Source organism: Cottoperca gobio, chromosome 6 (assembly GCF_900634415.1).
Source record: "Cottoperca gobio chromosome 6, fCotGob3.1, whole genome shotgun sequence".
Taxonomy (NCBI): domain Eukaryota; kingdom Metazoa; phylum Chordata; class Actinopteri; order Perciformes; family Bovichtidae; genus Cottoperca; species Cottoperca gobio.
In genome coordinates, this window is record NC_041360.1 from 12,980,952 (window position 1) to 13,004,185 (window position 23,234).

General features: G+C 41.2%; 1 protein-coding gene across 1 annotated transcript in view; it reads left to right on the forward strand.

The window, feature by feature from the left end:
- Positions 1–23,234, forward strand: part of LOC115009406 (membrane-associated guanylate kinase, WW and PDZ domain-containing protein 2-like) — a 76,176-nt gene that overhangs the window by 34,619 nt on the left and 18,323 nt on the right. The window contains 9 exon segments of the mRNA XM_029433366.1: positions 1,204–1,323; positions 5,376–5,600; positions 7,188–7,416; positions 8,000–8,079; positions 14,375–14,432; positions 15,445–15,566; positions 16,182–16,364; positions 22,542–22,842; positions 22,844–23,072. Of these exon segments, the coding sequence (XP_029289226.1) occupies positions 1,204–1,323; positions 5,376–5,600; positions 7,188–7,416; positions 8,000–8,079; positions 14,375–14,432; positions 15,445–15,566; positions 16,182–16,364; positions 22,542–22,842; positions 22,844–23,072 (1,547 nt within the window).

Genomic DNA, 23,234 nt, shown 5'->3' on the forward strand with positions numbered 1-23,234 from the left:
ACAGACGATCAATAGAGATTTAATGATTAAGATATCACACTCTGGGAAAGATAGAGGATCCTGCACTCCACAAGATCACCATCCCATCACTCAGTCAATGTTTGCGCATGTGCATGCAAAATGTGTCAACAACACATCCACCACCTGCAGTTTTATTCTCCCACAGCTCACACTTCAATTATGATACTATTAAGTGTCTTTTTCCCACCATAATTATCAAAGTGCATGTACTGTGTTTTTGGCTCTAGATAGACTCTTCAGACTTGCACACTTCGACCGTTGCATTCCTGCATTCCTTCCTGTCCACAAAACTTACACTTCAGCCAGATCTGATATTCTGGCAACTGCACGGCCAGAATGTCCGATCTGGTTGAAGCTACGGACCGGATCAATCCGACTTAGCTTTTACCATCTGAGCTCTGAGGGTTGTCTCCCTCTTCAGGCCTGGCCAATCACTGTTCTCAGCCATGATCAATGAAGAGCAGGAATCAACACCATCGGACTACTGAGCCTAAGCTGAAAGTCCAGTTGGCAAAGACACAAACACAGCACCTCATTAAACTCAAAACTCCCATGGCTGCCATCACACAGCCGAGGCCTCGACGGGTGCAGCACTGATGGAGAGCGTTGATGTAGGAAGGCTATAATTGCAGCATGGTGATGTTGGGCCTCTGCGTTTCTGCTGTTTCAACAATAATCCAATCGGCACAGTATTGTATGCTGTGTAAAAGAGTTTGAGTTATGCTTGGTAAAAGTGCCATATTGATTAACTCATTACTAAAACGGGATTGGCTTGTAGGGACTGAATGGCGGCGGTTTGCTGTTTGAGCATTCTTTCCCATATTCTCTAGCTGTCTCTCTCTGTCAGTCACACACAATTGTGTGAATGGATTTGGCTATCACAAGTGATGACTCCTCACTCAGCCTCTTCTGTTCCATTTCCTTTCCCCTCCCACTTCCTCTGATACACTTTGTAGCCCTAAAATCTCTCGTCTTTTTCTGTGTAGGCCTTTCGTGGGATCTTTCTCTGCCTTCCTGCCTTTTCTTCTCAAGTGCCCTATTCGGCTCTGATGACCTCTCTTTCTTCCTCTCTCTCTCTCTTCCTCTTCCTCTCTCTCTCTCTCTCTCTCTCTCTCTCTCTCTCTCTCTCTCTCTCTCTCTCTCTCTCTCTCTCTCTCTCTCTCTCTCTCTCTCTCTATGCAGGTACCACCAGGCAGCCTAAGGAGGGGGAGGTGCCCGGGGTGGACTACAACTTTGTGAGTGTGGAGCGGTTTATGGAACTGGAGCAAAGTGGAGCCCTGCTAGAGAGTGGAACCTATGAAGGTGAGTGGCCGCTGTGCAGAAACCATTTTGCATTTGCGAAAGAAGTATGGGTGCTTGGGGAGCAGAAATAGGAACATATGTTTCAGCAAAGCTATAATACTATTTTTGAATTAAATCTGTCATCTTGTGCTACTCTGTACATATCTTTACGTGATGGATCAGGTGTGTCAGGTGATGCTCTTACACAGTTTAAGTAAACAAAATGAGTGTTATGCACCGAGGCTTGTATTACAGCTTCCTCTGGTGGTTGTTTGACTTCTTCAGTGTGTGCGTGTGCGTGTATGCATGTGCGTGTGTGCATGAGTGTGTTTGTGTGTGAGCTTGATGAATGCCATTTCCTAGTCATGTCAAGTCTGTGCATCTGCTTTGCTACACTGTCAGTGATACATCTACAGATGGGGGATTTGCTGGTTCATTTGCCTAGAAGCGATTTTTGTGAGCATGTGCTGCTGAAGCCACTCACGCAAATGTGTGTGTGTGTGTGTGTGTGTGTGTGTGTGTGTGTGTGTGTGTGTGTGTGTGTGTGTGTGTGTGTGTGTGTGTGTGTGTGTGTGTGTGTGTGTGTGTGCGTGCGTGCGTGCGTGCGTGCGTAGATACGTAGGCTCGTGCGTGTGTAAACAGGTACATGTACAATTGTTGGTGTGATTGTTTTCTTTTTATGTGTTTGTTTAATAGTTGTGTGTGTTGCGTGTTTACAGTGAATGTTTCCCTTAACACAGAGTTTACTTATGCCCACCGGGGAAGCTGTCTCTTTCGCTTTATGGGTGGCTGCATTAGAGGTGCTGCAACTCATTTTGTAATGCACATTAAAATAAAAGAGAGGAGAACCAGGAAGGAGAGAGACAGTAGGTAAGACAGCAAAATAAGGGGCAGAAAGGTTTAGACGGCAGTGAAGGAGGCCAAAATCAGACATGTTATCAGGAAACTCTTCAGGGTAACTGTAATGCGTGTGTGTGAGTGGTTGTTTTTGTACGAGAGTGTGCAAGGCTTGGTCCACATAAGAACATATTTTAATGATGTGAGATGAGTCACAGCTGAAGGTGGATATTGAACTGTGCATAAAGCCAGGAGGCCTTCAGGCAAAACCAGAAGCCTTCAGTGTTTTTAAAACCAGTGTGGGGCATAAGGAGGAACTTATCTCAGTATGCTTTATGTTCTGCAAAGCATCTCTTCAGGTTGTCCTTAAGCTTTCACAGGTGGGCACTTGCTGCCTATGCAGTTTCATACTCATGTCTTTGTTTACATGTGCCCGTGCGTGCACATTTATATTTTGTTATGATGTGATAATTTGGTGGCCAGCAGGGTAAGTGTACTTATTGAGAAAGTGGATGCCTCCTGCTGGGATGAAAGTAAACTGATGTCTGTGGACTCTTTTCTGCTGATCCTCCTTTTGTCCTTTATTGCTGCCTCCTTCCCTCTTCTTTGCTCAGCTGTTGTTCTCCTCCCATTGCCCCTGTCCTCTTTTTGTGTTTCATCTTTGTGAAACCCTCACTCCTCTCCACTTTGATGGATTATAAAATCACAAGGACAGAAATGTGTCCATCAAACAAATATATACACAGAGCACAGCATTGAAATCTCAGAAGCTTCAATGTCAATCAAAAAGAGAGAAGTTTACTTTTGATATATGGAGGGTGTTCCCATCTCCAGTAAGATGCCCTGAGGACCTTCATCTGCTATCCTTTTCATTGTACTGTACGTAACTTCAGCCATTCTCAGATGTTTTTATACCAGCAGTACCCTTACAGTGGGTGTGGAATAACAGACGCTCAATGCTATTTTTGTGTCTTGCTTTTATTCTTGTGCTTTCGCCTCCAAACAGAGCTGCATGCACCTACATGGACGCAGCTGTGGTTGTGTTTATACAGATCAGGTGGATCTGGACAGTTTTTGTCACGATGCAAAGCTAATCCACTTAGACTAATAAAATACCTCTCGAGTTCCATCAAAGCACTGGGGACATTGTCTTCAATCAAAGTCAGGATTTCCTTTTTCTAGATAAAACATTATCACATTGGGCCCCTCTCTCCCTTCCTTTCCTGTCTCTCTTTAACTGTTCAATCTAGTAAAGGCCAAAAGACAAATAAATCATTGTAATAATCTTCATGTAAGTGGGATATTTAGATGGAGACCAAAATAGGACTAACTGAATGCAACACTTTAAAACTATACACACACAACACACAAATAAACATGGAGACATATATTGTCCTAAGACACTGTGGTTGTAGCCTGACTGCGCCGTGATTGTTAAGTTCTAAAAAAAGGTTTGTGTGCATCATTAAGCAGAGAAAGCATAGTGACAGGGTTTTCCTTGCTTCCAAAACATTAATTTATCTTAAAAAGGGACATTGCCTACCCTTGAGACATATTTAGAGTGCTGTATTTATATTTGGAATTATGTATTTTTCTGCTTTAGGATTTTACACCAAGTTTTTTTTAACTCAGGAGAAGCTAAATTCTCCCCCCAACCCATTAGGGACACTGTCTGCTGTTGAGGATGCAATTAGGTGTTATTGAAACCCCAACTCTAACTAATTATGTTATACTTGCTGCTAACACTGTAGATGTACTGGACTGTAAATGCAGTCCATTTACCAGTCATTCTCCACACATACACACACTCTGCAACGGTTGTAGTTTTAGAAGAGTCAGCTTAATTAAGAAGAACAGACAGCTGGTTTGGCCTCTGAGAGCCAGTAAACTAGTGAGTCGGCTAATTTAGCATAGCAGCAGTGAAAACGTTTTACTCAACCCACAAAGTACCATGGAAAGTGACTATCTTACTATATTTAATTGTGGATCTGCCCATAAAACCCAAACCACACCTTGACCGAATCTAAAATAACCTGTATGACTCTATTTTCTTTTTCTAATTCAACTAAACAGTTAAACACTCACTCACTAATTTGCAGATGTGCTGATATTTTGTATCAAGGTTACAAAGAGTAACACACTGACTACTGAATACTCTAAACTTACATTTATATTGACCCACCTAACACACATGGTCAAATTAAAACCTGAACTGAAGCAGACTAGAAAGTCTGGATCCAGATTATATACTGCTGACTTTTAAAGATTCTGTAGTGTGCTGGAAATGTGTTGAGGGGATATTGTGGCTTTGAGGTCTTGAAAAGCGCTATATACGTTCAATTTATTATCATTATTATTATTATTATTATTATTATATGAGGGTACGCTACAGAATAACAATATTCTGGAAGAATAGTCGCTGTTATATTGTAGATGGCACAGGTATGCACTTTGTATTCAGTCTAAAATGTTACATATTTTAGAAGACTCTAAAGTTTTATCTGCATTTTTTACAATCATTGAAGGACTCGGCCCAGATGTCAGTAATTATTAGATCAATTAACTGTCAGATGCCTGGAGTGCATCCTTTTCACGATTGTAGGGTGTATGATGGGCAGAAAACTGTGAAACGATTAGGTCGAAGCACATTAATGACTTCCATGTTAGGGTTTTGTTTTCTCTCTCAGTGTTGTTTGGTTTCTTTTCTATGTTTTCCTTTCTTTATGAGTACTCTACTTTGTATTTAGTTTGACTCCTCTTGTTCCTACGTCTGTGGGGTCAGAGTGGGAAGTTTGAGGAAGTTTTACTATGAAAATAGGCATTTACTTTCTGATGTACAACATTGGCATCCGTGTTATTTAAAAAGTCATAAAGAAATTATATTTCGATACTGAATCCTGTGTGGGTCGGTTCATGTTTTCAGGCAGGCAGGACTGTCTGAAAATCTCTACTATTAGCCACTGCTACAGGTTTCTTCCTGAAACACCAGTCCAGATGCTGAGAATTGATTATTCTAATTATTAGTTCCCAGGCAAAAACACAGATAATGTATCTCTGCTGCAGTCTGTTGAGACAGCTAAGTCCTACATTTTGAAAGGCAATCATCTGTTCAAAGTCACAGTTGCCCACGAGCTGTAGACTCTGCCTGCCAGACGGTGTGTTACATCACCTGAGATCCCTCTTTAGTGGGACATGTGGCCTCTAACAAAAATGCCGCTGTGCCTCTCTGCCCTCAGATAACTTCTACGGCACACCGAAACCTCCAGCGGAGCCGTCCCCCGCAGCACCTCCTCTGAATGTAAGTGAGGCCCTGCTGCCCGGAGCCCGGCCCAGCGCCCAGGGCAAGAGGAAGAGGAACCAGTCCGTCAGCAACATGGAGCAGCGTGCCAGCCTGGAGCCGCCTGAGGAGGAAGAAGAGGATAGTCCAGTTGTCAATGGCAACGGGGTGGCCATCACACCAGGTACTGTAGGATGAGAGAGAAAAACATACATTTCCTGTTGTGATGTCTTTATACAACATTATTCATCTACTTGTGATGGAAATCAGATACAAACCCGGTCTGTTTCCCAAGTGTCGTGACCATGATGACATTTTAAAACATCATATTTAAGTGAGGAGAAGTGGAAGGCCTGACTGTCCCCTGGGTTATGTAACACTGTCTCACTGGTATGATTAAATGAGTTAAATCATAGAAACAAGTCAGTTTTCATAGCGTTTGTTACCTTTCCTTATTGTTGTTCCTTATCGACTATCGATTACGTACAGTCTGTGTTAGCATGAGTGACAACTGCACAGGTTCTCAATAACCTTATACAACAGAATGCACAAGGGCACCTCAATGTCTCCACTATTATCACTGTCCAGGGTCTCATTTTAGCTTCAGCTCTCGTATCTCTGTCCTCTCATTTCTCCGTCTCTCCTGCTGTTTTTGCTCTCCCGCCATTGGCCTTTGTCCTTGTTTCTATTAATACCCCAACTGCCCCCTCTATCTTCCTCTCCTCTACCATCTTCTTCCTTCTGACCTCTCTTGCTTTTCCTTCGTCTCTGTGGTCCTGTCCCTTCTGCTCCTCTACCTTCTCCTTCCACATCTCTCTTTGTAGTCTGTGTTGTCGTGGCATGTCATTTTCCCCACTATTTTGTCATGTGTCGCTGTCATGTGTTTTCTATTACTGACTTAATTAGACTGTAACATTATTTATTTTAGACTTCACTCTACTACTCTTCAGTAGCCAACAAATTCACGTGAAATACTGACCTCAGGAATGAGACTGAGCTTTGGATGTTCACAAAAAAAGACTTATTTTAAACAGTGTCTGGAAAAGATCAGTCCCTCACCACACCTGTAAAAAACATTAACTATAGAACTGTCTCTGGTGAAAAGTTCAGTGTGACTTGGGGACCTATTTGTAGTAAGTAGATAAAGATATGGACCCTAAGCCCCAATAAGGACTGTGAAAGAACATTGTCTTGCTTTCATCCTATTCTTTCTGTAAGAATAGTGATGTCATAGCCAAATGTGTTAATAATCTGACCTCTGTATGCTTGTTTTGTCATTTTTCTGTTTATTTTTGGCTGCCCCAATATCAAAAGTCCCAATATGAATATTATGGGATTACATAGTTTGATACTCCTCATCCGCTGACTTAGATGCCACCAGTTTTTCTTGTCACTCTAAAAACCTTTCCTTGTGTTTCTGACTCAGTCTCTGACCCCTAGAGTCTCTGTCTTTCCCTGTTTCTCTATTCCTCACATCCCCATGTTGTTTTCTCCTCATGCTCATTGTCCTCAGACCACATCTATCTCTCTCTCTCCTGGGGGTTCATAGCTCTGCACTGGCTCTGACTCATCATGCATGGCGAGTGTAGTCTGTATCCAGGACTGCATGTGTGCGCAGAGTGTATGTTAAAATCAGTGTGTGTGTGTGTGTGTGTGTGTGTGTGTGTGTGTGTGTGTGTGTGTGTGTGTGTGTGTATGTGTTGTGTGTGTGTGTGTGTGTGTGTGTGTGTGTGTGTGTGTGTGTGTGTGTGTGTGTGTGTGTGCTCCACAGAGTCCAGTGAACATGAGGACAAGAGCACAGATGCCTCTGGGGAAGTTGCTGTTGAAACGTCCAGCCAGGCCCCAGCCTCTATTGAGCCCCCCTCCGAAGGAGAGGAGGCCCCAAAATCTCCCTCTAAATCCCCCATCAAAGTTCCAGACATAGATGAAGAAGAGCTGGGTCCTCTTCCCGACAACTGGGAGATGGCCTACACCGAGAAGGGGGAGGTCTATTTCATAGAGTAAGAAGAAGAAAAAGAACCTCCTACCTAACCCTTTTGACATCTTTTAAATAGCAACGTTTTTTTCAATGTTTGTAGATGTTACAGGGGGTTAAGTGTTTATTATGATAATGAAAAACATTATGCTTGTAAATAATAATAAAAAAAGCTTAAAAACAAACTTAATGTAAAGCACCTCACAAAGTGCACCTACTTGGCTGAGTGTGTAAACTTTATAGCATTGGCCTGTTGAATAATTGATGTAACTTAATACTCAATCAGACATACTGGATAAACACACACACACACACACACACACACACACACACACACACACACACACACACACACACACACACACACACACACACACATGCACAGCCATAAACACTTTTGCCCTCTCCTCTCACCCTTACTAATTAATGTCTGAAGGCTAATTAGTGGATTAATTTACCTTAGAAATCCCCTTGTTTCTCTTTGCCCATGCACACACATACACACACTATTACTGTACGTACAGGTCATTAGTGTTACTTTACACTCAACTCCTCTCTGTCGGCCTCTCTCTGATCTCTGTTTGCCCCTCTGCTCTCCTTATTGCCAGTCATAACACCAAAACTACATCATGGCTGGATCCTCGGCTCGCAAAGAAAGCAAAGCCACCAGAAGAATGCAGAGAAGACGGTGAGTCTGAGTGACCTGTTTGCTCCGTTGTTCTGTAAGCTGCAGTTTGTGTTCATCTTTCGGCCTTTGTGGGAGTGTGTTGTCTCTGCATTTCCTGCTGTGTGTGTATCTGTGTTGTCTGTTCCTGATTCACTGTTCCAGCTTGTTTTCCCTCCTCAAAGAAGAGCACAACAATACTGTTGTTTGTCAGTCTGCAGCTGATCTCCACAGGTGGGGTCACACATATAAAGGAGGGTTTTGAAATCCAGAAGAATGAATTTGACAAATGTACCTTTTTAGATTGATCATTGGCAAACAGTAGAAGCATCTTGGAAGATGTGTAGAGAGGAATGTAGTAATTTCATCCAATATTCTTTTTATCTGTTGTTGTCATTTATTAAAATTAGAGCAAGATATTACTGAAAAATATAAACATAAACAAACCAAACCCTTGGCTTTGGAACACCCAAAACATGTCGATCCTAAGAGAGACAGCTTTTAACTGGGTGCATGAAGAAATTCTTCATGTTTATACTTGTTTAAGTCACAAATATATATATATATTTGATTTGTATATATTTATATATATTTTAAAGGCTAATCAATTGCCTATATATATACTAATTTTTAAAGATTTACATCTAAAGATCTAAAAAGAAATCTTAAAAGACTAATTAATTCCCTAAAACAGCTGGGCACTGTGGTTTTTAGCAATCATTACTCAAACAGGAGTAAATATTGCATTTGTTGAGGAATGTTTTTAGCTGTAAATGAATACACATTGGGTGCTCTCGTGCAACCTTTGAAGTGTGTGACTACTTATGTTCTCTCAAGTTGCCTGTCCATGAGCAGTGGACTGATGAACCAAACAGTAATTAATTAGAGTTTACCTTTAATAATTGTAAATGTCTGAAAAGGTAAACAAACTAAATAAATACAAACATTAGAGAAACAGTATTTTGATGTTCACCATTCATGGACCCTGAGATTTATCTTGTGGCTCTCTAACAGCAGCACGATGATATGATGTTATGAGTGACTCATGTATGTGTTTTTAATCATTTGCAGACAACAAGGTTAGTCTCAAGGCACAGATGATGTCAGGCGTAGGATGCGCACACAGCACTTGCATGTAGGATCAATGAATTGTTCATTTTGGTTGTTTGTTGGATTTGTTGACAAGAAAATACAGTATAGTGTCACATGTCTTTTCAGGTTCGTTAAAAACAGTTTTACTCAGGGGAAGCAAAGGTTTGTAAAGATGAGAAATAAATCTATTTCACAGACTATAAATTAAAAACAGAAAGTCCAACACTGATGTCAAACGTGTAAAAAAAAAAAAAGGTTCCTGTGGTGGTTCAGTGTGATCAGATATATAACAATGAGGTGATCTTACATCCCTGCTGCTGTCAGCCTTCGTTCAGCGAATAAGGTTGTGATGTGATTCACCAGAGCGAGATCAGAATCAATACCTTCTCTACCTCTCCTCTGTTCTGCATCTCTTCAATTCTCCCCCTCACTCCTTCACATCACGTCTTCCTCCCCCTCTCTCCCTTTCAATCTCCCTCTCTTCAATTTCTCTCCTCTATCTCTATTTCTCTCCCACCTTCATTCTCCGTCTCTCCGTCTCTTCCTCTGCCCAGTAAAAGGCCGAGCTGTGACAGGAATTCTAATAACACCGCTCAGCTCTGCACAAACTGGTTCTCACTCTCTCCGCACACACAACCGCAATGGTCTGTGATTTATTTTATTTCACGTTTTAATGCAAAAACTTGCCGTAGTTTCTGTCTGTGGTCACTTCTGTGTTTATAGTTTTTAAAACAATACAATAGAGTCTGAGATATCAGAGCTAGAGAGAGCTGAAATCAAAACATTTATACCACAAGGAATCGTCTGGTCTTGTGGTGAATGATGTTCATTAAAGACTTATGAAATGAACCATGTGACGTATTCTCGAGTAAGGTTATGATTGTGATTTGCGTTGTTGCATATGTAAATGTGATTAGGTGTTCTGCTCAGAACCTGAGAGTTGTATTTTGAAACCCTAGATTAGATCCTAATCTAGTCCTCCTGTCCAAAGAACGTAAACATGTTGCCTTGCAATGCAGATCTGTGTCCTGAGAGAAAGAGGAAGTAGCCTCACCAGCCATGTTTGTGAAAGGGGCAACAATATCCAAAAACTTTATTCAAGTGAAGTTGATTTGGGCTTTTTTTCTTCTGGCCTGCCTCCTTATGTCTTTGGGGGAAGCAGTGGTTAAAGGAAGCTTAAGCGATCACCACTGGCAGAGGATTTTGAATCAAAGGCTGTAAGCAGAACGTTTGTAAGGGTCCTGGATGACGCATCACATCCTCTCGCAGCACCTTTGAATTGATGCCTTCCAGAAACAGGTTTAGTTGCCAGGAAATATTCCTTTTCGGTTTAAACGGCTCAGCAGGCACATGGATGACAGAAGGATATACAGTGCTTTAATCCAGCATGCTGCTCTACATTACTCACCCTGTTATTATTTTCTTTGGAGTTGGTGGTTTTCTGATGTTTACACTTTTTGCGTGCTTGCTGTGCATCAAGGGACAATTAAACATTTTTTATTACATTTTTCCTCACAATAATGGTCATGTAGTTTTTGAATGATGAAATATGCATGGAAGCAAGGATGATAGATTCTGCAAGGAGAGTGAATAACAACAAATGTGGGGAGGGAACAGCAGGAAGAGGTGGGGCTGTGTTTAACTGCCCATCTGCCTGAAGGATTTCCCAGAGTCTCTCAGCCTCAGGCAGGAAGCAGACACACACTCAGACAAACTTTCAGCTCTGCTGTTTTTGCATCTTCCCTCTTGTTATTCCCTTTGCGTTGCTTCCATTTCATGCATGTCTAGTCTTTTTGCTCCACTTTTCTTTAGCATTTCATATACTCATCAACTATTCCCTTTCCCCTCGCTCTTGGGTGAATTTGAGGAGAAGCTTGTCTGTGTCGATGTGTTTTTCCAAATGTGCAAGTTTTGTGTGCATTGTGTGTTGTATCTATAAGCTGAGGTTGACTCCCAGAGTTCAAAGGCTTGTCACCACAAATCTGGTTTGCTTGCAGTCTTTTTGTCAGGCAAGTCTTCTGTTACGTAACAAAAGCCCATATCTTCCTCTGTCGCTCTGAAGAGGCAAGAACAGAGCGGTACCAGCTTCAAATCACTGTAAGTGTTGGTTTCAATTCTGCATTTTGATATGCGCTCCCAACGCCGGTTTAATCTAAGTGCTGTTGACGAAAATATACTGCTCATTTAGAGGCAGGAATTCTCACTGAGGCTGATGTCACGATATCGAAACCCCGTCTGTAACCAGCGGAGAAGGAATTATAGAGAATAGAGAATTAGGGAATTAGACTAGACGGAGATAGTGAAAAGAAAGGAAATGTGAGAAATGAGGAGGTGAAGTGATTTCAATGAGCAGAGGAATGCCCTGCCAGTGATTCTTCTTGAAAAGAGTAAGAAAGAGACAAAACGTTACATCACTGTTATCGGTCATGTCTGGGCCAGGGACATTCCTGTATTTTTCTCATCCCTTTAATCTCTAATTTCTCTTCGTTTCTGTATTGATGGTACTTTTTTATTTCTTATCTATGCTTTCTAGATCTAGACTCAAAGCTCACACACTGTTAATATGGCAGTGCAAAAACACAACACAGAGTTGTCGTCATATAATTAGAGCTGCGACGACTAGTCGATTTATTGATTATTCAATCGACAGAGAAATGCTTTGATGATATTTCTTTTCATCTAGCACCATCGTCACATCAGAATCTTAATTTTGGTTTATGACTAAATACTCTCATAAATGAATGACATTGTCAATAGTCTTAACTGTACTTTGTGTCAATGCTAATTAGCAAACATTAGCATACTAACACGCTAATCTAAGATGGTGAACATGACTAACATCTGCTAAATATTAACAAATTATGTATCAATTAATTGATAGATTAATTCATAAGGAAATTAAATAATCATTAGTTGCAGCCCTCTTTACATAAATATGAGTTCTGGTATTTTATTGGAAGTTTTTTCAGTGGGTTGTGAGTTGAGTTGGTTAGTATTTCTTTCTGTGAGTCACATGAGTTCATTGTATGTGTTCCTGGCTGCCTGTTGGTCAGGAAGACTTTGTGTGAGAGGGGAGATGAGTCATCTAATGCAGAGGAATCACAATTAGACTTCATGTCGAGAGACACACCGATACAGATGCACATAAACAAGCAACCGAACACACAAGCAAGCCCCTCTGTGCTCATACTATATACACACACATGATGAGGGGATTTAGTGTCAAAGAAGATGACAGTTACACTCATTTAGACATGCCAACACAGTTCAGCTATCTAATACACACTCACACACACACACACACACACACACACACACTCACACTCACACTCACACTCACACACACTCACACACACATACACACACACACACACACACACTCACACACTCACTCACTCACTCACTCACTCACAGCAAATATAGACTTGTATGAATGCATAAACACACAAACACTCTCTCTCTGTATTTCAGCAGCAGGAAATAGAGACAAGACAGAGCCCTCAGCTCAGGCGAGAAAAAAAGACTTCCACTGGTGGTTTCCATGGAAACTGTCTCCCGTTCACTTTAGGGGGAGGGCAGCGACTAGTGGATGAGTTAGGCCGACATTTAAGGTGGCTCATGGACAGGGTGGGAGGGAATTTAAGGTGGTTTAAAGTCTGAATCCATCTGACTTTACACCTCGAGGGTCAGAAGGGTCGTTTGAGGTAATGGCAATGCAGTGCAGGCGGTAATTGCGGCGTGCACCCCTTTCACCTTGGGCTGGCTGCACAGTCAGCTTGCTCAGCAACCGACACACACACACACACACACACACACACACACACACACACACACACACACACACACACACACACACACACACACACACACACACACTCACACATTCACACACTCACACACACATTCACACTCAAACATGGATTATTGATATCAAGATCACAAATCTGTTCATAATTGCATTACAACGTGAGGGAATGGTGCCACAGTATCAGTGTCACGCAGACGTGGGTGTGTGTGCAGTGAATCTTAAAAGACTTGAGAGGGTCGGGTATTGTTTAAAAGAAAACTTTTACTTTCGCCTTTACAATACCTGAATCACTAAAACAAGATGTTTTGGGAGAAATATAAACATGTTGGTAATGGTTTATTTTACAGGTTGTTAATTTCTAAGTATGACAAATAAATTGAGTATAGTCTTTGCCCAGAGAGGTTTGGGTGGAGGGTAGGTGTAGGTGGGGTTAAGGGAGTGATATGATGGGGTTTGTACTATACTATGTTTTTTTAAAACTTGTATTTGTTACATAAGTCAGTTTGACTAGTATCCTTCTGCTTTTGTTTCCCCTGTGGAAAACAGCCAACTATGGACATAGTCATGAATATGATGAATTAGACTCTTTAATACAAGACATGAGGATAAAGTAATATGAGGGAGGAAGATGAACCTTTCACGAACGCTTGCTGATGAATCAGAAGCGCTGTATTTCTATTATATGTCCGGGTAGGAGGGGAACTGTTACTGTTGGTGTATATTTGCGTATGTAAGCTGAGCGGGGTCAATCCCCTTGAATGTTAAAACTGAAAACCAAAACATCCTGAATTGTGCATTCACCGGCAGCAGGAGCTCATTATAGTGCACTGTATATGGTGTGTAAGTGTCAGTGAAAAGTTAGAAGAATAGGGCATAGAGTAGGGGAATTTTAGCAGTGCCTTGACCCAGATCTTTTACGATGGAGAGAGGAGAGCTTAATCAGCAAAGGGATGGATGAATGTGAGGAGGGAACAGAGAACTAGAGGAGGAGATAATTAACACAACAGCCATGGAAGCCATCCAAGGCTGAAACGAGTGGGTGGGCGAAAGAAAAAAGAGACAAACATGAAGTAGTGTGGTGAAGGTATTGGACCTTGAAGGATTTGTGCACACAACAAAAAGAATGGACTGAAATGAAGAGAAGGCGGGATGAGATGTGTCAGACGATTTAAATGTTCTTTTCCTCCCGCCCTGCTCTGTATTGATGTCTGTGTTGTGAGTCGCATCTCCATGAAGAAGCCACAACTGCAGATCGAAGTGTTGTCTGTCTATTAAAGGAGCACTTTGGGAGGGTCCCGCTGTGATCCCTGAGATTCATGTTGTCTCCCTTCAGTGGTTCAATTTAGTGTCTACATTACTTCTCCTGCTCTCAGCATAAACTGACTTAATTTCCCTCGACTGTTTTCTCCTTCCTCTCAGAGCTGCCCTATGGCTGGGAGAAGATAGATGACCCCATCTACGGCAGCTACTACGTAGAGTAAGTCTCCCTGTTGACTTGGGTTAACTCAGCTGCTCTGTAGTAAGACAGGAAATGCATTTCCACGCTTTACAACGCCTTGTTATGAATTATAAATGACACATTCCTATCTATGTCTCACTGCTCATTTGACTTTTACAGTGAATCGCTCGTCTGTATGAACTGTCGAGAGAATGCTGCTGATACAACCTGCTCACCTGGTCCACATTATTGCATTATTGAATAGTGTTGCATTACAAACATACTGTAGTCGTTTCTAAGTGCTGTGGATTTTGAAGTACATTCCATTTTGTTCTAGTCCGAACCAACATGCTGTAGCTGTGATTGAAACTGAAAAGTAAAGAGCAGTTAGTGAGAGGAAGGTTTTGGGATCTTGCCGCTTAATTATTAAATATATCTTACATTTGGTTGTAGTTACAAATTCCTTTTGGAATAAGATTTTACACACAAGACATAGGAAAAATAACAAGATATGATATATTGCTATATTTCAAACTAGCCAACAGTATCTATCGTAGTTAAACCTGACACTGTCTGGCACCACTACAACATTAAAACATGATAGAGCTGCGTCACATCAGCTTATCAGGATATTATGGCTATCATGTTAGCAAACACACCTTCCTCACATAACTTATACTGCAACAGATGCATTAGTTGTTGAATGTCCAAAATTCAAAGGCATTTTATCTCTAGTTTCGTTTGCTAACTCCTAAAAAAGCAGCTGAAATTTAGACACAGAGCTTTAGAGCTGACAGTTGATTCTCAGTGGGATCAGCATGACTCCCAACAGTGAGTCATTTGACTCAAGGTGGTGTGTCAATGATTTATCACACTGAAAGGCACCATTGTTGTGAATGAACACTTTCATTCTTAAGCACATATGACTGAAAATACCTTTTTACTATGGTAACATGTTGAATGAAGAACTGCATTGTGATAATGATATTTCTAGCTTGAAGCTTTGAATGATCCCTCTTCCATTATTTGTAACGATGCCTTGTACTTTCAGTCATATCAATCGAAGGACACAGTTTGAGAACCCAGTCCTGGAAGCCAAGAGACGCCTGGAGCAGCAGAGGCAGATGCAGAGCCAGGGACTCTCCGCTCTACCACTGCCCACTATATACAGAGGTACACATGGAAAACTACAGTATGTGCAGTGCTTAAATCAAAACATCCTGACATAGTCACAGAGTTGCACAAATATCAAATTGCAAGGACTACAGAAAAGACATGCAGGCACATGGCCTTGCTCTTCAGACTATCAAGAGCCTCCGAAATCCCACGGATTGAATTAATAGTAAATTCTCCTCTGTACAGATTGTTTGTATTGAACATCTTGCCTTCTTTATTGGTTTTCCTAACCAATATCTCATAGAATGGGCTGTTACATGAGCTTTTGATGGGGCTAATACACAATGTCACAATGTACAGGGTCGAATGGAGATTGCTGGCAGTGCGGGGGACAGAGAACACGCTCGCCCTAAGGCCACTAGTGGGCTAATCTGAATATGATGACGTGCTAGACCAGTACATAATGTACTGCTTCATCTGACTGCATATCTCCAATGAGTCAGCGTATCAGGAATTAAGGCAAAAGTGTCTTTATTGCTGCATTTGTCTTCAGAAAGAATGTACAATAGGTTCATTCAGAACTGAAAAGTTAATAAATAATTTCAAGCACAAATAGCGTAACAAACCAAATGTACATGGTATCTAAACTTCAGAAACCTTCTGTCCCTTCAGAGAAGCCATTGTTCACGAGGGACCCGACCCAGCTGAAGGGGAACTTCCTGTCGACAGCCCTGCAGAAGAGCAACATGGGATTTGGCTTTACAATCATCGGTGGCGACGAGCCAGATGAGTTCCTGCAAGTGAAGAGTGTAATACCAGACGGACCCGCTGCTCAGGACGGAAAGATGGACACAGGTAATTATGTGTACCAACTGGTTGAGAAATAAATTGAGGTTCAAATAAACTACAAGCTGTCACTGCTGATATTGTAATACTGTTTTTATAGAAATGCTTAAACACAGCCTCATTATTCTGACACCTCAATATTAGACCTTCATTTCCTGCGAAAGGCAAATCAAGTGCGAAGACTTCTTGCTGGCAGGGTTTCAATTTCACTCAAGGAGGTTTTTACCAGCCTGTCGGGTCATTTCTGTCAACATGTCTCGTAACTGAAAGGCCAGAAAAGTGCAGTGCAGTGTCAGTATCCAGTAAATGTGGTGGTGCAGTGTAAATGTGCCTCTGCAAACAAAGAATATTTCTTAGCACAACCACTGGTGCTTTAGTTAGTTTTATTTTTAGCTGCCAGAGGTCACTCACATGGACCTCTAAAGTCACATCCAGTCTACGTTTGTATTAAGATTTTGTCTTCTGTGATTTAGTGATGAAAATTTGAAAAGTCCTCCAAATTCTCTCAAAAGACAAAGGTCTCAAAGGTTAATCTCTCCCATTAATAAGATATTCAGGCTTAATGTCAAGTATGTTTTGATTGATTGACAGGTGAATTTGGATTGTGTAGTTCTAGTTACTGAAAAAGAAAGCTGTAATAAACCATTAGATGATATTTTGTGGTCCTGATGTCGTAAACAGATTTTGTCGACCAAAAGAAACGATTGTTTTCATCCAAATTAAGCACAGCACAGGCTACTCTTGCCTTACACCTTCACGGTCCAAGGGAAGGACACACATTGAATGACATATACAACATACAAAAATATGTTCTTTAGGAATAATAGCTCTCTCAGTTAATTCAAATATGGCCCTGCTTCTTGAAGTCCCATGGCTCTTTTCTTCCCACCAGCATTTTCTCTTTAGCTGTTTGAGTGCTAAAGTTTATAAATCTTTCACAGATACAACTCAAGCACAGTTGATGAGATTCAAGTTGTATAATGAATAGATGGCATCAATGATGTGAACAAATTGCAGTGACAATCCAAGAAATGTTGAAGCACATCTTTATTATTAATTACAAATGAATGACTCAGTGGTAGAGGTTTCCTACCCCCAGAAATGTTAATTCATCTTAAAAGGGGACATCATTGGCTCTTGATGGAATATTTGGGGTGCCCTATATTTGGGCTGGTAGCACTGTGTGTCCCAGACAAGGACTTCAGATTTCTCTCAGCACACTCTCTGTCCTCTGTGAGTGCACCATAGCCTTCTGCCTTTATTGGAAATGAGAGGAACTAATTTGATTGACATCAGCCCACACAACACCTACTTCATCAGGAGATTCATTCCTGCTTTCTCAGCGGCACTGCAGGTGCAATATCACTACACCTTTTGTCCCTTACTTGTGTTTCTGTTTGATTCATAAAAGCAAGAACGTGCAACATCCACACAAGTCGTAATTCTGTCTCACATGGCTAACTTAGTGGTGAGAGAGGCCCTGCTATTACAGATCATTTAGCGGACTTACAGTGAACTAACTGCAGGGACAGTCTCCCTGGAGCAACTTGGGACAGTGACAGCCCTGATATTGAACTCACAACTTTCTGGTTAGGAAGGCGTACCACCAGACCACTAGGCTATCACCACCCATGCTGTATGTGGAAGGTTAACAAACAGTGTGTTTTTCTTTTGCAATATATCGCTGAGTAGACACCAAACTGCTCATTTACTGTGTGTTGTTTTGAATGGAAGCATTACAGTCTTACATGGAGAACAAAATACCTAATGAGCATAGGCTGGTTCTCAACTGGTGTTCACTTTGTTCACGAAAACTACTCAAATATACAATTTTTCCATGACTAAGACAAGACGATGACTACATGGCACCACCGCCATTAAAACTCGCTGTTACTATATCACCATATCAAGACGACACCGGCAGCACACATTTAGCAGTCAGAAGGACTCGCAGTAACCTCCTTACTTGAGGTAAAGTTAACAATGACAACATCAGCGCTTGGGGGAAGGAAACAAGATATTTTGTTTAGCCCTTTCATGCATAGAGGTCACTACAGTGGACAGCTATTCAAAAGCTGTTTTCTTGTATGTGCATGAGTTTTGATGGTATAGTTGCACATCAGCCACTAAAGTGAACTCTATTGCATCATCCCATACACTGCTACTCAGTGGCAAGCTGTCGTAAGTGCAAGATACATTTCTCCAAACCAAGATGGCAGACAGACAGCCAGAAACTTCCAGTCCCTCATCAATACCTTGCCAATCCTTCTATGGAAAGACACCCTTGCAGTTATAAAAAAATGTGCTGACATCAAGTAAAAACTAAGGATTCATATAATTCATAAATTGTCAAAGTATTGATTTTATATTTGGGAGGAAATTACAATTATTCGTCTGTCCACTAAATTGGATGTCATGCATCACTGGCTCACTACAATACTTGCTACTGTTGTTGTTGAAAAAACTTAATCTGCAGGAACTGTTCTGGCTGTAATTCCATTTATTTATGTTATTAGAATGCAATTTGAAGTTTTTTGTATATCTTTATATTTTGCATGCAGTGTCTTGTGGCTTTGTGCCCTGCGTGCTTTGCCAATTATCATAGAAGATAGTCTTCTCTAATGAAGGATCTTGTTATTAGTGTCCTACTCCCCTCAGTTCTTAAGAGTTCAATATGCACTGACCAAAAATATAAACGCAACACTTTTGTTTTTGCTCCCATTTTTTTTTCACTTTTTCTACGAACACAAAAGGCCTATTTCTCTCAAATATTGTTCACACCATTTTTATAATCTGTGTTAGTGAGCACTTCTCCTTTGCTGAGATAATCCATCCACCTCACAGGTGTGGCACATCAAGATGCTGATTAGACAGCATGATTACAGCACAGGTGTGTCTGAGGCTGATCACAATAAAAGGCCACTCTGAGCTGTGCAGTTTTATCTTGAAAAGAGACATTTATTAGGCACTGAACAGGGGGGGGGGGTCAGTACCTGGTGTGACCACCATATAGCGACATGAACATTGAATTCACGTGGAACAGCTCTGGTGGACATTCCTGCAGTCAGCATGCCAATTGCACACTCCCTCAACCCCTGCAACATCTGTGGCTTTGTGCTGTGTGATGAAACTGCACATGTTAGAGTGGCCTTTTATTGTGACCAGCCTAAAACACACCTGTGCAATAATCATGCTGTCTAAATAACATCTTGATATGTCACACCTGTGAGGTGGATGGATTATCTCAGCAAAGGAGACGTGCTCACTAACACAGATTTAAACACATTTGTGAACAATATTTGAGAGAAATAGGCCTTTTGTGTTTATAGAGTCTTAGATCTTTGATTTCAGCTCATGAAAAATGGGAGCAAAAACAAAAGTGTTGCATTTATATTTTCGGTCAGTGTAAGAAGAGTTACTGTCACAGTGACTCTCATGGACAGTCTAACTGTATGCCAGTGGTGTGTAGCATGTGTATTCCATGTGCTCTATACAGGAGAAGGAAATAGAAAGTATTCCTAAATGGTGTTTTGTATATGTATGCACATTTTCTTTATATATACATACATCATTTTATAGTTTTCACATCTTTATATATCATTTTTTTAATTTGTTTATTAAATACATATTTCTTCAGCTGAACACATAAATGCATGCTGTCCACCTGAGTGGACATATAAATATCTAAAAAGAAATAAAAATTCTAATCTTGTTTTTTATGCCTAAAGAGCAATAAAAACACTTGACTGAGGGGGTCATAATTCATGCATGAAAGGGCTAGACTAGATTTACTGAAATGTCAACACTCAAATTACCATTTCTTTGACTAAGATGAGACTAAAATGACCAGACTTTAAATAAACTAAAACTTGACTTAAGAAAGAGGATGAGGTTTTTAAATAAGAAGGACATTTGACACAAGACTAAGAAAAGAAAAAAGCTGACAAAGTTAACACTACCTTAAAATAAGCCTTAGGTTAGGCCTAACTTTAAAGAGATAATGTGGGTATATGTCATAGTGGGCTATCTACATAGGCCCAAAGAAGGAATTGCTGCATGAGGCTTCATGTGTGCTCTGCTCTGAACCTATGCGCTGGCCTCATGCCTGGCACGGCTGGTGTCTAAACTGCTCATTTAGAGCTCATTTCAAAACTGGGAATCCTCCTTCTGACTCTCTGCTTTTATGTCTCTCCCTATGCCTATCAGTTTTCCTTTTATCTGGAATCCATCTCTTTCTATTTTATCGCCATCTCTCTCTTTGTCTCTCTGGCTTACCCTTTGTTATGCTTCCTTATCTAACCAAGTCATCTGACACTTCTCCTCTGCTTTCAGCCTTAGTATATTGTCATCCTCTCTCTCTTTCTACCTCTCTAGTTTTTCTCTCTTCATCCCTCTTTCCAGGTTTGTCAGCCCTTTCCTCTCTCTCTCTGTCTCTGTTCTGATCTCTCTCTCTCTCTCTCTCTCTCTCTCTCTCTCTCTCTCTCTCTCTCTCTCTCTCTCTCTCTACTTGCTCCTCTCCACTCTGTGACATTGCCAGAGCTGCTCACACATGCATGTGCGCACACATTCACACTCACGCATGCACACAGTCACAAAGTCGCACACAGACACTCCCTGGCAGAGATTAGCTGGCCTATTTGAGCTGTGCGGCAATGCTCTTAGGAATTGTGTATGATTGGGCATGTGACATGTATGATGCGTGCATGCGTGACAGAGACTGCTCCCAGAAGTGTGAAATAGAGGATTTGAGGCAGCTGTATTTGTCATGGGGCTGTGACTTTAAAGCTGAAATCCATAACTTTCCGCACATTCAAACTACAGCAGCGATGACAGAGTATCTAATGTCGCATTTGTGAAATTGTTTCACCTCGTTGTTAGTGGTTTGCAGGAAAAATGTAATCGACCCACCTGGTAAGATGAACATAAATATAACATTTAGTGAAGTGAGGAAATTAGATAGTACAGGCACTGCCAGCCAGGTCGGGTGTGAAGGAGACAACTTTTCTTGCACACAAGATCATAAACAATGGTACACTGGTAACCAGCTTAACAGGGAGATGCAATACCATAATAATAATAATAATAATAATAATAATAATAATAATAATAATAATAATAATAATAATAATACCAATAACAATAATAATAACAATAATGATAATGATAATAATAATAATAATAATAATAATAATAACAATAATGATAATAATACTACTAATAATAACAATAATGATAATGATAATAATAACAATAATGATAATAATAATAATAATAATAACCTTATTTAAAAAAAATGCTTCACAACAAGAAAAATATTTAATAATAATAAAATACAATATAAATAAATACATTGTAATTAAATAAAATGCACATAGAGATAAAACTTTTTTAAAGAAGAATGTTTTAAGAAGAGATTTAAAAGCAGTGATAGATTGCTCGATGGTAAGATAGCACTGCATAAGCCTGATGGCCCTTAGTCACTAGCCGGGCTCTGAGAGTTACAATGTTACTCAGAAGGCCACTATCACTATTGGACCAATTGAAGGCGATGGAGGGAAGCCTGGAGAAAACCTCTGTAAAAGGTATTACAGCAATCAAGACAAATAATAAATAAAAGCATGAACAACCCTGTGTAAAGCTTCAAAGAATAAGAAGGATTAGATTTAAATTAACTTGAGTTGAAAGAAGCATGACTGAACGACCTTCTTTGGTCGTCAAAACAGCGGCGAGAATCAAACTCAAACACCCAAACTTCTTGCTGATGGCTTATTGTAATGTGATAGGCCTTTAGGGGTGATACGCATGAGCCAAGACTCAAAACTGTTAATCTTGTTGTGTGTGTGTGTGCATCCGAGATTTTCATGATTACAATGCCAGTGTGTAATATTCACAGAGACACAACAAGACCCCGTCTCTCTCCCACCTCGCTACTTGTAGATTGACTGCAGTGGTGCTAAGCTGATATTGTAATGCTATGTGACACTTGAGAGGGACAGCGTGCTTCTTCTGTGTTGTATAGCGTGTCCTGATACCGTTGAGGTTTGACATTTATGGCAACAGACAGAACACAAGTTGTGTTATGCGTATGTTTACACATTAACCACTGAGTCCAGATCATGTGGTCTGTGTTATATGTAACATACTGTAGTGTGAGTGTGACTGAGTCTGTGTCTCCCTCCTCCTCAGGTGATGTCATTGTCTACATTAATGACATCTGCGTGCTCGGCACCACACACGCCGACGTGGTCAAGCTTTTCCAGTCCGTACCAATCGGTCAGAGCGTGACCCTGGTGCTCTGTCGAGGATATCCTCTGCCCTTTGACCCCGAGGACCCAAGCGGCGCAGCGAGCGCCTCCCTGACACCCATCGGCATGGAGCACCGCCCCCTGGTCGTGAACGGCCGCGGCAGCTACGACCCCTACCTGGAGTATCTGTCGTTGAGCTCCCAGCTTCCTCCTCAGGCTCTGGCTCAGGCCGGAGCTCCTCACCCCTGGGGACACACATCTGGATGGCTCATCCCTGCCGCCCACCACACCTGGCTCAGCATCGGCTCTCACGCCTCACGACGACAACGTGTCAATGGCCTCCTCTGGGACTGCAGGGGTTGCTGGGGCAACAGCACATGGTGCAGAGCTTCTGACAGTTACCATGGTAAAAGGGTCGGAGGGATTCGGGTTCACCATTGCTGACAGTCCCACTGGTCAGCGAGTTAAACAGGTGATGTATCATTTGTACATCCACTTAGTAGACAATGAGAAATGAAAGGCTTGTTTGATGTTGATGTGTTTTTTACTTTGTGCGTTTCAGGAAGTAAACGCGTTCTTTCAACAGTGAAATCTCAGTAGTCAGCAAAACTCAGCAACTGAGTTGAGCTACACA